The sequence below is a fragment of the Podarcis gaigeae genome (assembly GCF_964106915.1).
Source record: "Podarcis gaigeae genome assembly, chromosome: 3".
NCBI lineage: Eukaryota > Metazoa > Chordata > Lepidosauria > Squamata > Lacertidae > Podarcis > Podarcis gaigeae.
The window spans coordinates 12,337,955-12,356,684 of NC_139680.1; the positions used below are offsets into that span (position 1 = coordinate 12,337,955).

Sequence of the window (18,730 nt, forward strand, 5' to 3'; positions counted from 1 at the left end):
AAATTTCCAAATCATGCAGATTCTTAACATTCGTACAACTTATAATGTTTTTGTAAATAGTCCTTAAATTTCTTCCAGTCCTCTTCCATTGTCTCTTCTCCCAAATCTCGGATTCTGCCAGTCATTTCAGCCAGTTCCATATAGTCCATCAACTGCGTCTGCCACTCTTCCAGCGTGGGAAGATCTTGTATCTTCCAATATTTTGCAATAAGTATTCTTGCTGCTGTAGTTGCATACATAAAAAGTGTTCTATCCTTCTTTAACACCTTTTGGTCCACAATGCCCAGGAGGAAGGCCTCTGGTTTCTTAGGAAAGGTGTACCTAAACACCTTTTTTAACTCATTGTAGATCATTTCCCAGAAAGCCTTCACTTTTGGACAAGTCCACCAAAGGTGAAAGAATGTCCCTTCAGCCTCCTTACATTTCCAACATTTATTATCAGATCGATGGTATATTTTTGCAAGTTTGACTGGGGTCATGTACCACCTGTATATCATTTTCATAATATTCTCCTTCAGAGCATTACATGCCGTGAATTTCATTCCAGTGGTCCATAACCTTTCCCAGTCTTCGAACATAATGTTGTACCCAATATCCTGAGCCCATTTTATCATGGCTGATTTGACTATCTCATCCTGAGTGTTCCATTTAAGCAGCAAGTTATACATTCTCGAAAGCACCTTGGTCTTGGGTTCTAACAGTTCTGTCTCTAATTTCGATTTTTCCACCTGGAATCCTATTCTTTTGTCCAACTTAAAAACCTCTTGAATTTGAGCATAATGAAACCAGTCTTGCACCCTATTCTTTAATTTTTCAAAGCTCTGCAGCCTCCAGTTGTCTCCAGTTTTATCTATTATTTCCCAATATTTCGGCCATCCGACCTCCATATTGAGTCTTTTTCGAGCCTTGGCCTCCACTGGTGATAACCACCTCGGGGTCTTACCTTCTAGTAAGTCTTTGTATTTTGTCCAGACCATAAATATCGCTTTTCTGACAATATGGTTTTTGAACATTTTATGAACCTTTACCTTGTCATACCACAAATATGCATGCCATCCAAAAGCGTTATCGTGCCCTTCCAGATCTAGGACATCAGTGTTCTCAAGAAGTAACCAGTCTTTCATCCAGCAGAAAGCCGCAGCTTCATAATATAACCTTAAATCTGGCAGGACAAACCCCCCTCTCTCTTTTGCATCTGTTAGTATTTTAAATTTTATTCGGGGCTTTTTGCCCTGCCAGACAAACCTGGAAATATCTTTCTGCCACTTCCCAAAACACTCAAAACACTTCCCAAAACATAAGTTCTTAACTTATTTCTGGGTTAGTGGAGTCTGTAACCTGAAGCGTATGTAACCTGAAGCGTATGTAACCCGAGGTACCACTGTGTTTGAAACGGCAGTGGGGAGAAAGGGAGGGTATAATTAGGGGGGGGAAGGTTAAAGCACTCCTGTTCCTCACTAATGTATTCACTCAGCCTCTCACATACTTTTCAAGCTAAAAAACGGGGCGGGGGGTTGATTCTGTGTGTTCTACCAGGAAGCCTAAATTCCAGTTTTGAATGCAGGATCCAAAATACCACTTTCAAAATATCTTTTTCCCCTGTTACAAGCAGGCTTGCGTTGACACACACAACCATGAGCAAGCCCCACACAAACAGGGGAAGATGTTTGCCAGTTCTATAGTTTGGATAAAGCAGTGTAGCTATAATATACAGTGGTACCTCGGGTTAAGAACTTAATTCGTTCCGGAGGTCTGTTCTTAACCTGAAAATGTTCTTAACCTGAAGCACCACTTTAGCTAATGGGGCCTCCTGCTGCCGCTGCGCCGCCAGAGCACGATTTCTGTTCTCAACCTGAAGCATAGTACTTAACCCGAGGTACTATTTCTGGGTTAGCGGAGTCTGTAACCTGAAGCGTTTGTAACCTGAAGTGTATGTAACCCAAGGTACCACTGTAACTAGAAATGCTTTCAGCTCAGAATGGTAACTTTACAGCTATATTCCCAAACATGATTAAATTAATTCACATCAGACAAGGCATATTCCAAGTGTTTATTCTGAGGCATAAAATTAGGACTTCATTTCAATACACTGATTATTTAGGTACTTTTTCGTTGTTAATTTCCACTGATTATCTTCAATTGTTTTGTACTGTCAGGAGATACTCAAGCATTGAGGTATTTTGCGTGGTGCCTGATATGGTCGTTAATGAATGTTGCTATAAAGTAGTAACTGTGATCATAGCCCTGGGAAGGGGAAAAAGAAATCGAATGGTCAAATCTGTACCAACATGTCTCCAAAACCATTGTTTTTTACAGCGCTATTCAGAGGCAGCAGTACTCAAGAATGAAGTAGCTGGAAAATTCGCCTTGGGTTCAGCGTACAGATTCAGTGTAATAAATTATCTAACTATCTCTCTGTTGACAGAGGAAGGTATCATCTACCTTTAAAGGAAACTTGCCAGAACAGCTTCAGAATGTGCCCTTGTAGAGCGACAGAGGGATATAAGTGTACATATTGCACAGTATTGCAATCCTTTGGTACGTTAAAGTAAAGGTAAAGGGACCCCTGACCATTAGGTCCAGTCGTGGCCAACTCTGGAGTTGCGGCGCTCACCTCGCTTTATTGGCCGAGGGAGCCGGCGTACAGCTTCTGGGTCATGTAACTAAACCGCTTCTGGCGAGCCAGAGCAGCGCACGGAAACGCCGTTTACCTTCCTGCCGGAGTGGTACCTATTTATCTACTTGCACTTTGATGTGCTTTCAAACTGCTAGGTTGGCAGGAGCAGGGACCGTCGTGGGGATTCGAACCGCCGACCTTCTGATCGGCAAGTCGTAGGCTCTGTGGTTTAACCCACAGCGCCCACAATTCAAGAAAAAGGGTTCATCCTGTTCAGTAATGGCTGGCTGTGGCTCTCCAGGGCTTCAGATAAGGGAAGGTACCCAACCTTACCTGGAGTAAAGGTAAAGGGACCCCTGACCATTAGGTCCAGTCGTGGCCAACTCTGGGGTTGCGGCGCTCATCTCGCTTTATTGGGTCATGTGGCCAGCATGACTAAGCCGCTTCTGGCGAGCCAGAGCAGCGCACGGAAACACCGTTTACCTTCCTGCTGGAGTGGTACCTATTTATCTACTTGCACTTTGACGTGCTTTCAAACTGCTAGGTTGGCAGGAGCAGGGACCAAGCAATGGGTGCTCACCCCATCGTGGGGATTCGAACCGCCGACTTTCTGATCGGCAAGTCCTAGGCTCTGTGGTTTAACCCACAGCACCCACAATTCAAGAAAAAGGGTTCATCCTGTTCAGTAATGGCTGGCTGTGGCTCTCCAGGGCTTCAGATAAGGGAAGGTTCCCAACCCTACCTGGGGATTGAAATTGGGACCTTCTGCATGCAGAGCAGAACATAGGAACTCAGGAAGCTGCCTTATCCTGAGTTACATCACTGACCCATTTACAATGGCTGGCAGCAGCTCTCCGGGGTTTCAGAAATGGGATCATGCCAGTTTCAAGGTTCTTGTATTAATTTACAAAGCCCTGAGCAACTTAGGTCCAGGGTACCTCAGGGACTGGCTGAAACCTTGTATCTCAGCTCAGTCAGGGGCATTGTTATTCATCTCCCAAGGTGGTGAGGCTCGTTGGAGGACAATAAGAAACTGAGCCTTTAATGCCATCAACCCAGTCCTATGAACACCCAGAGGGGTAGCCTAAACCGCTGAGCCTCTTGGCCTTGCTGATTGGAAGGCCAGCGGTTCAAATCCGCTTGACAGGTTGAGCTCCTGTTGCTCTGTCCTACCTCCTGCCAACCTAGCAGCTCGAGAGCACACCAGTGCAAGTAGATAAATAGGTACTGCTGTGGCGGGAAGGTAAACGGCGTTTCGTGTACTCTGGTTTCTGTCACGGTGTCCCATTGTGCCAGAAGCAGTTTAGTCATGCTGGCCACATGACCCAGAAAGCTGTCTGTGGACAAATGCCAGCTTCCTCAGCCTGAAAGCGAGATGAACACCACAACCCCATAGTCGCCTTTGACAGGACTTAACTGTCCAGGGGTCCTTTACCTTTTTTTACCTATGAAAACCCACTCAAGAGAGATTCAGCAGGCACCTTCTTAGCCAACTATAAATGCCTGCTGAAAACGTTTCTATTACACAAGGCCTATGCAGGTTCCCTTCAGGTTCTAATGGGGGCCTTTTGAACTACTGTCCATGGACCCTCTTCCATGAGGAAAAGCTGTTTTTATTTTGTCAAGCCGTCAGGAATTAACAAGTAGTATTTGTTTGTTTGTTTATTGTTTGCTCTTTATTTGTTTGAAAATGTTTTGGGTTGTTTTGCTGATCTATTTTTAATTCTTTAAATGAATGAATGTACTGTTCTTTAAATTGGTGTAGTGGGGCTTTTTGGGATGTGTGTGAGTGAATGAGAGAGGGGATCAGGCAATACAGTGGTGCCTCGCAAGACGAAATTAATCCGTTCCGTGAGGCTCTTCGTATAGCGTCTTTTTCGTCTTGCGAAGCAAGCCCATTGACAGCTTAGCGGATTAGTGCTATTAGCGGTTTAGCGGCTTTTAGCGATCAGCTGTTAAGCGGCTTATCAGCGGATCAGCTGATAAGCGGCATAGCGGCTTAGGAAAAGGGGGGGGAGGGGAAAACACCCGCAGGAACTCGCAAGACATTTTCATCTTGCGAAGCAAGCCCATAGGGAAATTCGTTTTGCGAAGCGCCTCCAAAACGGAAAACCCTTTCGTATAACGGGTTTTCCGTCTTGCGAGGCGTTCCTCTTGCGGGGCACCACTATATCTAAACAAACCTGTAAATGATAATAATGCTGCCTCAGGAGGCAAAGAGAAGCATCATTGACCTTTACTACTGAAAATTTAACACAAGACACAAAACCTTTAGGACATTACCTGCTGCATTCTGAAGACCACTGGGATTTTGCGCTCTGTGCAAGCAGCAATGAAATTATCAGGCAGCAATTGCCCTGCTGTAAGGAACTGGTCGTCTTTGCCTTGATCTATCAGAATGTCCAAAGAGGGGCCTTTGTAGGATTTCACAATATGTGCAGCATCGTAAGCCTGCAACAGATATAGATACATTCACTTCTAAAAACTGCAGCATCCAGACAAGAGGTTATCCATATTGACCTTTCCTCCAGACTTTCCAGGCATAATCTGCATTTTAAAGCTCTGTGTCTGATTGCTCTCTGTAGGCTTCAGAGCTTTCCCTGCAAAAACCGCTCTTCAAAGCGAAAGCAGAGCAAAGGGCAATCCACAGAAAATTCGAATTGCCGTTCATTGTACTCCAGCTTTTAAGGAGTGGGTTTGCACATGGAAACCAGGTGTGTGTGTGTGCTTGGACATGCAGCTTTAAAGCATAAGCCTGTGCCTGAAAACAGCAGTATTTTTCGCCCCATAGGGTGCACCGCCCCATAGGGCGCACCTAGTTTTTTTGGGGGGGGGAAATAAAGAAAAAAACATTATTTCCCCCCCAGGCGCGGGGCTGGGGCGAGGGAAGCCTGAGCTTCCCCAGACCCCAGAGCAGGTTGCTCTCCCACGGCTAGCAGAGAGCTGCGCAAAGCCCGAACCTGGGGGGCGCTGAGCTCAGTGCGGCCCAGGCTTCTGGGTGCAGGCAGCTCTCTGCCAGTCGTGGGAGAGCGGCGCGAAGTCGCGCAGCTCTCCCACAGCTTGCAGATAGCTGCCTGAAGCCTGCATTCGCACCATAGGACGCACACACATTTCCCCTTCATTTTTGGAGGGGGAAAAGTGCGTCCTATAGGGCAAAAAATACGGTAAATCTGGATAAGCCCAAGATCTCACAATACGAGAAAAACAATGACCAACAGAAAGAGTCACAATTCCTATCCAATTTACAGTCAATTCCAAATTAAAATGCAACGCTGACCAGGCTCACATTCAGTATTCATAACAAAATAAAATAAATCATATAAAATAAAAAAATAAAAAAATCCTTCCAGTAGCACCTTAGAGACCAACTAAGTTAGTTATTGGTATGAGCTCATACCAATAACTAACTTAGTTGGTCTCCAAGGTACCAACACGGCTACCTGCCTGTATTCAGTATTCATATTACACACAGATTTATTTCGCAGTGGACATAACAAATAGAAAGTCAACAGCAGATAAAATGATTTATGCTGATGGATGGAGTTTCGGAGATTCCTTGGTAACAATGACATCACTGTGAGCAAGAAAGTGGACTTTTAAGTGTAACAGCAGCAGCCAAAGAGGCAGATTTGCTGTAGAATGAATGTGTTCAGGAGCCCGTTTGCCCTTCCCCGTGAAAATTAACTCTGCCACTATTTCCTAGCCTGTCTTGGAAAATGTTCTGCACCAGAGATTGGGAGCAGCCAATGAAAGTAACACAATTCTGGCTTGCTTGTTCTTTATGAGCTACCCCGTTTTCTTATTTTTCAACTCCAACACGGGAGAATGCTGGAAACATTTCTGCCAAGAACCACCATTCCTCCTGCACTCCAGAAGGCTTTACAGTGTTAAAACCACAAGAATGAAATGTACAGGAGTAAGCAATGCCAGCAAGGACGCCGCCTAGAGGGAATTGGGGGGGGGGCTAAGGCCCTCCCATATGTAAGGAAGGGGCCAGGCCCCCTCAAAATTCCATGGTGACTATGAACACATGCCACGCAATGTGCTCACCTCACTTGCGCACGCCATACAACATGCTTGCGTCATGCACGCAAGCCACACCACGTTAAATAAATCATGGCGTGTACCTAATTTTAAGACCTGCTAAGGAACAGACTATCATTAATATGTCCTGATATGTAAAACCACAGAATCCAAAGAGAGTGCACTTCCTTTTTCCCATGACTATATAATTTTATACCGCTTTTCGACTGCACCCAACCTGCCTTGACTTTTAAAAAAAAATCTATATTGATGAAGCAGTTTGATGGCGCTCCTGTGGTTATTCTACACCATGCTGATATTTCCAGTACATACCTCCCATTTGGTTACATCCGACCCCAGGTAGCCACTAAAAGCTTTCTTCCCCCACGGGCACTGAATTGGGTTGCAGATTGGCGCAAAGGCTGAAACAGACTAGTTAAGATTCAAGGAAAACAAAGTGACTGTGTTAATATCTGAATCTAGATTTCCCCCAGCAACTCTGAATTTTTAAAAACTGCATTTGTAAAGTTGTAGAAAACAGCATGGTTCTAGAAAACAGCTGCTTATTTTCACCTTTTGTCATGTGTAGGAAAGGACAGTACAACCCCATCTTGTCCTGGTGTAAGGACATGTATAGACATAACACAATTTTTATTTACTTTCTTTGTTTCTGTCCCCATTTATCAATATATCTTCAAAGGATTGTGCCATACTTCAATTTGCACCGCCTATTAATTGTAAACATCCAGAATGCCAATCTACCATATACAGTGGTACCTCGGTTTTCAAGCATCTCGGAAGCTGAACGTTTCGTTTTTCTAACGCCAAAAACCCAGAAGTAATTGCTTCCATTTTCGAACACTTTTCGGAAGTTGAACAACTTTCGCTGAGTTTCCCCCCAATTTCCCCCATTTAAATTGCAGACTGCCCTTTGCGCCTCAGTTTTTGAATGTTTCGGAAGTCGAACGGTCTTCCGAAAAGATTATGTTCGAAAACTAAGGTACCACTGTATTTTGGAAAGTTGTTTGATATGTATTTGGACATCTCCTAAAATGGCATAACTAAATTTTACATGATGGTTCCTGATATCAAGGAGCAGGTTTTTGTCTATGTTTGAATACAATCAGACAACATTTTGAATCAAGATGGTGCAATGAACCTTTCAAAACTGCACTGAATTTGACCACTGATTTAAAAACCGCACTGATAAAGGTGATTGCATCTCTTACTTTTTCAGGGTAAATTTTCTTAACATTATCTCTCTTTGCATCATTATCTAATTCCTTTACTTTATTCGATATACATTAAAGAATTCAGAATCTTACCTTGTATTTTCCGGGATTCTTCAGAGCAAGGATTAGAGCACCGTGACCCCCCATTGAATGGCCGGAAATAGAAATCCTCCCAGAGTCAACTGGGAAATTGGCATTTATCAGATTAGGTAACTGGAAGACGTCAATGAGAAGGAAATAGATGTGAGTATATTAACATTTTGACCTACACAGGATAAAAATAAAATACAACTAGGGTCCATCTCTAGAGAGCAATGACTCTTGCCTTTGTCCAACGCTTTATCAAACAGCAGCACACATGCTGCCCAGTAAGCTTTCTGTGGGATATACTGGCTACAAAGAAACAGGGAAACTATCAGTAAACTACTCAACTTGGGGAGATTTTACTATAACAGTTTCAGGGGTCCTTGCAAGTATATGAAGGCAGAGCAAGTTTAAAGATGCAGTGCTATTGCCTGCATGCTTAAAGAGACACCAGGCCTTTTGCTTGCCTTTGGTGATGTTGGGCAAAGTTAGGGAGGATGGTAAAAGTTCATAAGGAATTACTGGGTACCATATTACAGAAATTCTCAGAGCAGAACATTAGAACCTCAGAGCTTGAGTGCAGGTGAGAAAATGCAGGACAAATTTACAGGTGCCTTATTTTCTCAGAGATAAAGCACAAGTACCAATGCCAGCTCTTGCCAATATGGACACAGTTGGGTGTCAGATTTTTCTCTCTGTGTCCAGAAGGATACTCATATGTATCTGACCATCAGACTTACAGTAGAAGGATGGGGGAGAAAAAGTTGGGGAACCCACACCTTGTATTATATCCCATTCTATATTTACATCAAGAGAATTGTACACAGGCACAATTAACCAAGCCAAGTCACCTCATCCTTTACGTAAGAATACATGCGATAATTCGTTTTCCACGGATCTTCAGTGGCATCCACGTAAAAACCAGCTCCAGTGCCAAAATCCCAGCTCTCGTCTTCTCCTTTAATATTGCATCCACCTACCATGGAAAGAAAGTCTACGCTGATAATCACCATTAACAGCAGAGGAGTGGCACTTTTCCTTTATGTTCAAGGGGCTTTATGTGAATGCCTCTCTTTGCTTGGCAAAGGGTTGCCAGGCAGAATAGTCTACCTGGTAACGAGGAAAACCTTGCACACGTGGATGGACTTTGTTAGATGAAGAGCTAAAAGCACATGCAACTGTCTAGCCAATTGTGGGAAAATAAAAGGCAGATCTTAAGTGCGTGCTGTTCCCCACCACCCAGGAGGAAGATGCATTTACAGGAAAATCTGCTTATCAATACTGTATCTGTGCTGATCTGGCAACTACTGGAACTGCACAGGAAAACATCTGTTGGTTAGGAAGGCCCAACAGAGACTCCATTTTCTCAGGGTCTTGCGAAAGAACCATGTTAAACAAAAATTGATGATCTCCTTTTACCGGGCCACCATAGAAAGTGTCTTTTCATACTGTATAACAGTGTGGTCCTCTGGTTTGACAGCCAAGGACAGGAAGTCCATACAGAGGGTGGCGAATACAGCACATGACATAATGGGCTGTCCTCGGAGTTCGCTAGATGACATCGCGGGAGACCCCTGCCTCAGGAGAGCAAGGAAAATTCTTAGGGATGACTCACACCCTGCCCAGCACTTCTTTAATCTCCTACCTTCAGGCAGGAGATACAGAAATATAGTCAGCCGCACCAACAGGTTAAAGAACAGTTTTTATCCATGGGCTGTTGGGCTGCTGAATGGGGAAAAAATAGTGTACAGTGGTACCTAGGGTTAAGAACTTAATTCGTTCTGGAGGTCCGTTCTTAACCTGAAGCTGTTCTTAACCTGAAGCACCACTTTAGCTAATGGCGCTGCCGGAGCACGATTTCTGTTCTCATCCTGAAGCAAAGTTCTTAACCCGAGGTACTATTTCTGGGTTAGCAGAGTCTGTAACCTGAAGCGATTGTAACCTGAAGCATATGTAACCCTAGGTACCACTGTAATTGACTTCTGACAAGCACACAGAGAGCAAACAAGATTGAGTGTATGGGGGGGGGGCTCGTTTAATTTCACTGCACACAGGTGGTGTAGTGACAATAAATGATGATGATGATGATGATTATTATTATTGATACAAGTGGACAAGAGTCTAGGTTTGTATACAAAGTTTGGCTTAACTTACTAGTAATGCACACAGCTACGTAACAGCAATAATTAAAAGCAATTAATTTGATGTTCACTGGCCTAGCACTTACGTGGGCTGGTATCTGGGGCAACCACAACAAGGCCTTGTTCAGCTGCAGCTTGATGGAAACCTGCTTTCGTTATGAAATTTTGTTCTGTGCATGTTAATCCTGAAAAGACAGAAGAGCATTGTAATGGTAAGAGCACTGCCAATAGGGTTCTGGCTCAGAAGCTATCCAAGTGAGTGTGTTTTAGCCCAAAAGTAAGAGGATGCACTTTCCACTTTGAACCATTGTTTATATCTTTTGATATTGTTAGGCCTAAGTGTCTAAACTGATTAGCCTCAAACTTCAAAAAATGAATTTCCCCTTCCTCCCAGTGATAGATGTTTATATAACAGGGCTTTTTGTTGTTGTTCCAGGTTTTTTCTTTCAGAAAGATTCCAAACATTTTTGCCACTCATTTAGCTGTTCCCCTAGCTAAATGCCTCCCCTAGGAAGAACTGGAAAAGATAAGTAAACCTAGGAACAACCAATTAAGGACTGCTTCTCCCCTTTAATTTTCAGAATTTCCCCCCATAAAAGGCGATAACGTGCCACTGTCAGCCTGTTTGTTTGTTTGTTTGTTTGTTTATAATCTGGACTCTCAGATACATAAATTGCATGTGGCAAAGTGGTATATTCAAAGCATTTGATTATTTCTCTGCTGTTCTTTCGGTGGAATATGATGGAATAAAATATCTGATTTTTTACAATTTATTTGTAATTCTGCCACCATGCAAAAGTTATTCAATTACTGTTTAATTGCAGGGTTGTTTAGTAAACATTTTCTTCATTACATTTTTATTAATGTACCGGTAGACAAAGAAAACCAAAAAGACATTGTGTTGATGGTGAATATTTTTTTTATTACACATAAGGTCTCATTCATTGCTGAAGAGTAAAGAAAGTTCCACTAGACCTGAAATGCTACCATGTTTAAATTAATCCTAATAATACCAGTAGCAGGAAGCTAAGAATATCCACAGGCACATATAAGAAGGGAAAACAGATTTTTATGCAAAGTTCTTTCTTTGCAGTCACACTGACCAATTTACTGCCAGTTTTTCTGACTGTGCTGTTTGCCAGTTTTTGGAGTGTCTTCCCTGAGCGGCAGATTTGAAAAGAGCCTACCAATTTTTAGCAATCTTCATAAGGGCAGTTCCTACCAAAATGTAGGACATGACAAATAATGCTCTGAGGGCCGTTAGTTAGGGAGAGCAGTGCCGAAGTTGGAACAGGGTGTGTGATCCATTGGACTATTACAAATATTCTGCCAAACATCTTAGACAGAATAAACATCTGGCACTAATGCACAATCCTACCACATATGGGTGAGTGACCGTCTATTCTTTGTTTATTATGTGGTGTATAAACACCTTAAAGGGCTATGTGACACCTCATTAGTCATACAGCACCTTTCTCACTGGAGCAAGATGCCACCAGGGTGTGAACTTCAACACTGATTCTCTAAATTCTGGCTGAAGCAGTTGTAAGGAAACCTCTAATTTAACACAAAAACTTGAGTCTCTTAGGGTGTCAGATTTTGTCCAGAGCCTAACAGCATCTTGCAGAAAGAGATGTGCCGCAAATTATCTTATCTATAAGCCTTTATCGAAGCTCAGCTGACAGCAAAAGCAAGACTGTCTGGCTTTATCAGTGAATCACACATGTATCTAGATCAGGGCAGTCCAGCTTTTCATACCAAGTGGACCACAATAGAACTCAGACATGGAACCTGTGGACCGCAAACTATTTTGTCACATGGAGCAAGGGGAATAAGTCAAAATTGACACTCCGCTGCCAGTCCTTGTGCTGCCTCCCCCCCCCCCCAAAAAAAAAAAACGAATAAGCAAGGTGTTGGGCTTTGGGAAGGAGGTATGAGGCTATGGCAAGGGAAGTGGGTGGCGATGTGGGTTAAACCACTGAGCCTAGGACTTGCCGATCAGAAGGTTGGCAGTTCGAATCCCTGTTACGGGGTGAGCTCCCGTTGCTCGATCCCTGCTCCTGCCAACCTAGCAGTTTGAAAGCACGAAGTGCAAGTAGATAAATAGGTACAGCTCTGGTGGGAAAGTAAACGGTGTTTCCGTGTGCTGCTCTGGTTCGCCAGAAGCAGCTTAGTCATGCTGGCCACATGACCCGGAAGCTGTACACCGGCTCCCTCAGCCAATAAAACAAGATGAGCGTCGCAACCCCAGAGTCGGCCACAAGTGGACCTAATGGTCAGGGGTCCCTTTACCTTTATGAGGCTCTGGCAGGGTCCCAGAGCCCTCCCACCTCCTTCCCAAAGCTGGGAAAATGCTAACAAGGTTTTGGGAAGGAGACAGGAGGACTCTAGGACCCTCCCAGAGCCCTCAAACTTCTTTCCCAAAGCCCAGAGCCTTGCTTACCCAGGCACAAGGGCTGGAGGGGGGCATAAAATGGTGCAGAGAGCTGCCATAAAAGACATTGAGGGCTGCGAGTTGAACCAACCTGATCTAGATGATAATCTACAAAAACACTTTGCAATCTTGTCTGGGCTATCAGATTGGTGGAGGGGGGCCTTCTTGCTGTCTCCCCGGCAGGTGCTGCTCCCTGTGTAGGGATGCAATATAAGGCTCCCTTGGTATGAAAACTCCCTTTTCCTAGTGGTACAGACAACATTTTGGGTAAGCTTCTGTCACTACCTCAATACACTTTTGTTTCCCCAGGCTTCAAACTTATGGTGGGCCCATTTAGCTTGCTGTGATCTATAGAGTTTTGACCTTGCGCTGTTTCATAGAATTTATGTTTTCTTTTCTTTTAAATATATTTTATTATTTTATTTGTTGTTTGATCTCTTCCTGGAAAGACTTTGTGATAATTTTTTGATGGAAAGTAGTATATGAATCTCTGAAATAACTATAGGAAGCCTGTTGAAATCACACCTACAACATGTTTGAATTAATTTTAACCCCCTTTGGCAATATCTTTTTCAAGGGCCACTTCAGATTACTCACCTGAGAGCCAGTACAATACAGGGCATTTCTCAGTTTCTGCTTTGGGTGGCAGATAAACCCCAAACTTCATTTTGCATTTCAGCTCAACGCTGTTGACAACAAAATGCAATCAGAAGAAGAAGAAGAGTTTGGATTTGATATCCCGCCTTTCACTCCCTTTAAGGAGTCTCAAAGTGGCTAACATTCTCCTTTCCCTTCCTCCCCCACAACAAACACTCTGTGAGGTGAGTGGGGCTGAGAGACTTCAAAGAGGTGTGACTGGCCCAAGGTCACCCAGCAGCTGCATGTGGAGGAGCGGAGACGCGAACCTGGTTACCCAGATTACGAGACTGCCGCTCTTAACCACTACACCACACTGGACTAACGAAACTCGACAAAAATAATGTCGCTTATAAGAAACCGCAACCTCCGATCAGAGTTGCCAGAGGCTAACACTCAAGCCGCATGCTTTATTTAACTACTTAAGAATGTTTTTGTTTCCCCACAGAAATCAGAGCAACTAATTCAGTCAAGGCAAGTAGAGGCAGCAGACAATTGGAGCTGCCACAAAAAGGGACAGGATGCAGATTATCAAAGAGGGTCTACCTAAGCATCCAAGAAAGCAAAAGGAGATACACGAGGGACTGAGCAGAGACTGAAGGGACAGAGTGGAGTACAGTGGGGTGGGTGTGGCTAATCTGTGGCCCTCCAGATATTGGACTACACCTCCCATCATCCCTGCCCAATGACCATGCTGGTTAGGGCTGATGGGAGCTGGAGTTCAACAGCATCTGGAGGGAGACAGCTTTCCCACCCCTGCAATGGACAACTGGACTTTCACTGAAAAAGCAAGGAAGATATAGTGATGGTTAAACTACTAAAAACGTAATTAACATTGAAGAACAAAAAGATGTTTTCTCAGTACTTTGGTATGACACCAAAGCCTAAATATCAACAGAACTGCTATATGCAAAATTGCTGTCTGCCAAAAAAAAAACCATCAGGAAGGGGCAAAAATGAATACGCATTTGTTTAGTAATTAGCTGTTGTCTAGCCCCAAGCACATAGGGACAAATTTTCTAAACTTTGGTGGCTATGGGTTATAGATAGTGGGTAGGTTTCACCAAAGGCTTCTGCTGTGGCACAGGGCAGGTGCAGGAGGAGAGGGGGAAAACCCCCTTACACTAGTGCTAATCCTTGCACTAGTGTTTTTATTTAGCTGAATACTGCCCTGTGGGTATAGGCCTGCAGTATAAAGGTGCCATTCAATGTTATTCCTACTCAAAAATAGATCAATTCAAGTTAATGGACATGGCTAACTTAGGTTCATTCATTTCAGTGGGTCTACTCAACTAAGTAGGACTTAGCTGAATACAACCCTAACCCCAGGGTTGTAAAATATCCTTTTAAAAAAAATACATGAATAAAATATTTACCTGTCATGCTCAAACACTTTCTGAAAACCACCAAAGCATTTATTGCTAGAAATTTCTTTCAAGGCCATGATCTCTGCTGGAAACAAAGGGGGAAAACTGTTTTAGAGTTGTACTTATTTATTAAATTTGTAAAACACGCTTCACTACATCTTATGGTATTGAATTCCATAGCTGAATTTACAGCAGCCTCATAACAAGAAGATAATTCAGGCTGAAAATATATACACTTACCTGGGAGTACCGTATTTTTCGCTCTATAAGACACACCAGACCACAAGACGCACCTAGTTTTTGGAGGAGGAAAACAAGACACCTGGCTTGAGAGCAGTACATGTGAAAAGGATCTAGGAGTCTTGGTTGACCACAAACTTGACATGAGCCAACAGTGTGATGCGGCAGCTAAAAGAGCCAATGCAATTCTGGGCTGCATCAATAGGAGTATAGCATCTAGATCAAGGGAAGTAATAGTGCCACTGTATTCTGCTCTGGTCAGACCTCACCTGGAGTACTGTGTTCAGTTCTGGGCACCACAGTTCAAGAAGGACACTGACAAACTGGAACGTGTCCAGAGGAGGGCAACCAAAATGGTCAAAGGCCTGGAAACAATGCCTTATGAGGAACGGCTAAGGGAGCTGGGCATGTTTAGCCTGGAGAAGAGGAGGTTAAGGGGTGATATGATAGCCATGTTCAAATATACAAAAGGATGTCACATAGAGGAGGGAGAAAGGTTGTTTTCTGCTGCTCCAGAGAAGCGGACACGGAGCAATGGATCCAAACTACAAGAAAGAAGATTCCACCTAAACATTAGGAAGAACTTCCTGACAGTAAGAGCTGTTCGACAGTGGAATTTACTGCCAAGGAGTGTGGTGGAGTCTCCTTCTTTGGAGGTCTTTAAGCAGAGGCTTGACAACCATATGTCAGGAGTGCTCTGATGGTGTTTCCTGCTTGGCAGGGGGTTGGACTCGATGGCCCTTGTGGTCTATTCCAACTCTATGATTCTATGATTCTATTCTAAGAAAAAGAAATCTGAATCTCAGAAGCCAGAACAGCAAGAGGGATCGCTACGCACTGAAAGCAGCAATCCCTCTTGCTGTTCTGGCTTCTGGGATAGCTGTGCAGCCTGCATTCGCTCCATAAGACGCACACACATTTCCCCTTACTTTTTAGGAGGGGAAAAGTGAGTCTTATAGAGCAAAAAATACGGTGAGTTGCATTAAACTTAGGAGGGCTTACGTAGGAGTAAGCATGCATGTAAATGCACCATAAAGCTTCTACAACAGATAAAGGATTTTTCCTACCAACCTACAGTTTTTCTTCACAATGCCATCACCCCTAGTTATTCACAACACACACACACAGACATTCTTCAATATAAAGATTCAGATTTCAGTAGGCAGAAAACTGAGACATAACTGTGTGCTGCATTTGAGAAGTTTGCCTTTGTTTTCCTGATTTTACAAGCCTGTTGGCAGAGCCTAGAAAACAGGGTTTCCTGTCTTGGTTCCCAAACTGCTGTGATGCCCAGTCCAAGGACAGTGGTCAGTTTGATCCAATGAGATCTTTCTTCCTTAATCCAAGGTGCAGTTGGAGGTGGCTGTGCCACTGAAGAGAATGTATTCCAGGACTTATTTTTTACTATTCTATCACATTCCTAGCAGGGGAGGGGATCCAGAACAGAGCCTGCCAAAATCAAATCGTTCAACTAACCTTTGGCCAGATTGGAAAAGATTTTGCAAGGATAGTTGTAGCAAATGTGTTTGAGAAGTTGCTGCCAAGGAGTTGAAATCGTGCTGTTTGAGGGCAAGGGGAGCATTTTACTGCTTGTGCTTTTTCACGCCCTTTTATTGCCACATATGGTCAGGGCTATCATTAGGCCAACCGGACAGCCACCTAAGGGGCAAACCTCCTTTGAGGGGCACAGTTTTATACAGATTAGCTTATAAATTTCCGACAATATTTTTAGTTTTTTATTTTGAAGTTGTTTATCATTTCTACAAGATGTTCATTTTTGAAAATTACAGTGAGCAATTGGGTACGGTAATGTACTGTTAAACCTGCATTTTAAAATGTTTGTGTTTTTTTATTGTCCGTGGGTTTTGTTTTGACTTTGGTTGTAAATCCTTTCAGGGCTTCTTATCCAGTGGGAATCAAAGAACCACAGAGTTGGAAGGGACCCCAAGGGTCATCCAGTCATTCCGGAATCTCAACTAAAGCATCTGTGACAGATGGATATTCATCCTCTGCTTTAAAACCTCCAAGGAAGAAGAACCCACTACCTTCTGAGGGAATCCACGCCACGGTTGAACAGCTCTTACTGTCAGAAAGTTATTGTTTAGTCAGAAGACCCGGGGTGTGTGCGTGTGGTGCTACGGGTCACTGTGTCTGGCTGCTATTTTTTATTTATCACATTTGTATGTGATAATGGCGTAACAAAACAGAATACAGTGGATGCTCGGGTTGCAAACGTGATCCGTGCGGGAAGCACATTCGCAATCCGCAGCGTTCAAAACCCGCAGCGCCGCGTGTGCACACTCGAGGGTTGCGATTCGGCGCTTCTGCGCATGCCATAGCTGTCACCTTTAACTTATCTTGCAAGGAATCCTATTCAGAATAAGGGAATTTCCCTTTAGAAAAGGGAAACGTTGACAGCTATGGCGCATGTGCAGAGTGTGATTTAATGCTTCTGCACATGCGTCGAAACCTGGAAGTAACCCATTCTGGTACTTCCGGGTTTGGCACGGTGCACAACCCGAAATCACACAACCCGAATCGTCTGTAACCCAAGGTATGACTGTAGAAGCACAAAATACATAATAAAAAACGAGAACAAAAACCCAAAACAAACCAATAACGCCCCACGCCCATAAACCCAAAGGTCTGGTGGTTCGAGACCCCCCTTGGGACAGCTGTGGGCAAAAGATTCCTGCATTTCCAAGGGGCTGGACTAGATGGCCCTTGGGGATCCCTTCCAACACTACAATTCTCTAAGTATAAAGGGGAGTGTAAATAGAATAAACCTAAACTTTGCCTGGCCAGCAGTGGACAAACTGGTTCTGTTAAGTTGTGGGTGAACATATCAGACGACACAGCGATTCTTCAGACTGATCTTGTTTATTCACAGGCTAGAACAGAACTGAAGGGTTCAGCCAACCTGCTTATTATATAGAGCTCCACTACAATGCAACAGTAACAACTTTCTGTAACTATCCAATCACTGAACGTCACTTTCAATTCCTTATTTGCATATGTGGACCTGAGAGAAATCTATCTACAGAATTCCCCTGCTGGCCCAGGGTGAGAACTTCAGTACATAACAGGTTCCTTTATTAATTCCCCAAAACTGTTTATATTCTTTTTTTCTTTATATTCTTTTTTCTTTATATTCTTTTTCTTATTTATATTCTTTTATCTTTTTTATCTTTTTTCCTTTTTCTTTTCGTTTTCTTTTTTTCTTTTACTATTGTTAACTCTTTTTTTTGTTACGTTTATGTATGAAAAATAATAAATATTATTGTTGGGGGGGAGATTAAATAAATAAATAAGAAAATGTACGATAAGAAAAGTTAGGAAATATGATTATGACTGTGATATGGCTTTATGAAATAATGATATTGGAAACTGCTATATATAATCACTAAGAAATTCAGATGGAAGAGACTAGAGGAAGTCAAGTAATATGTTTATGAAGATGGATTTTAACTAAGTTCTAGTTTATGTACTGATTTGATGTATTTTATGTTTTATATTCTTTTTTCTTTTCGTTTTATTCTTTTTCTTAACTCTCTTTTTTGGTTATGTTTATGTATGAAAAATAATAAATATTATTGTGTGGGGGGGAATTAATTCCCCAAAACTGACCGACACACAACACAGACACACAAAAGCAAGCTTTGCAAACCGCCTCAGCCACAGGCTGCGTCTGCCTGTCGAAGTGAAACCAGCACCAGGGGAAGCAATGGCGGTGTTTGGAAAAGAGGGAGCTATCCTTTCCCTGGAGGCACTTACCGTCCTCCCCAGCTGCCTTTTTGAGCTCCGCGGGTGGGTCAAGCGACACCAAACTCCCCTCAAAAACTTGGCCTTCCCTCTCTCGACGAGGGTCCGTTTGCTTTTACCTCACACACACACGCGCGCGCGCTCTCTTTCTCTGGCGCCGCGGGGCTTCATGGGAGTTGTAGTCCCTTCGCCCT

The 18,730-nt window shown here is 43.3% G+C and overlaps 1 protein-coding gene across 4 annotated transcripts; it reads right to left on the reverse strand.

Annotated features, from left to right (window-relative positions):
- Nucleotides 1–2,036: 2,036 nt before the first annotated feature.
- ESD (esterase D) lies at nt 2,037–18,705 on the reverse strand. 4 transcript variants are annotated; one of them, XM_083730807.1, is made up of 9 exons: nt 18,549–18,705; nt 14,544–14,616; nt 13,129–13,217; nt 10,184–10,282; nt 8,808–8,932; nt 7,966–8,085; nt 6,974–7,072; nt 4,901–5,068; nt 2,037–2,244 (listed from the first exon to the last, which is right to left on the reverse strand). In XM_083730807.1, exons 2-9 carry the CDS (start codon nt 14,609–14,611, stop codon nt 2,164–2,166), a joined length of 849 nt encoding a protein of 282 aa, XP_083586933.1. In that variant the 5' UTR covers nt 14,612–14,616; nt 18,549–18,705; the 3' UTR covers nt 2,037–2,163. The 4 variants fall into 4 exon arrangements, with proteins under 4 accessions (XP_083586933.1, XP_083586932.1, XP_083586935.1 ...); XM_083730806.1 differs by having other exon boundaries at nt 14,544–14,619; nt 18,549–18,704; XM_083730809.1 differs by lacking the exon at nt 13,129–13,217 and having other exon boundaries at nt 18,549–18,659.
- Nucleotides 18,706–18,730: the final 25 nt, after the last annotated feature.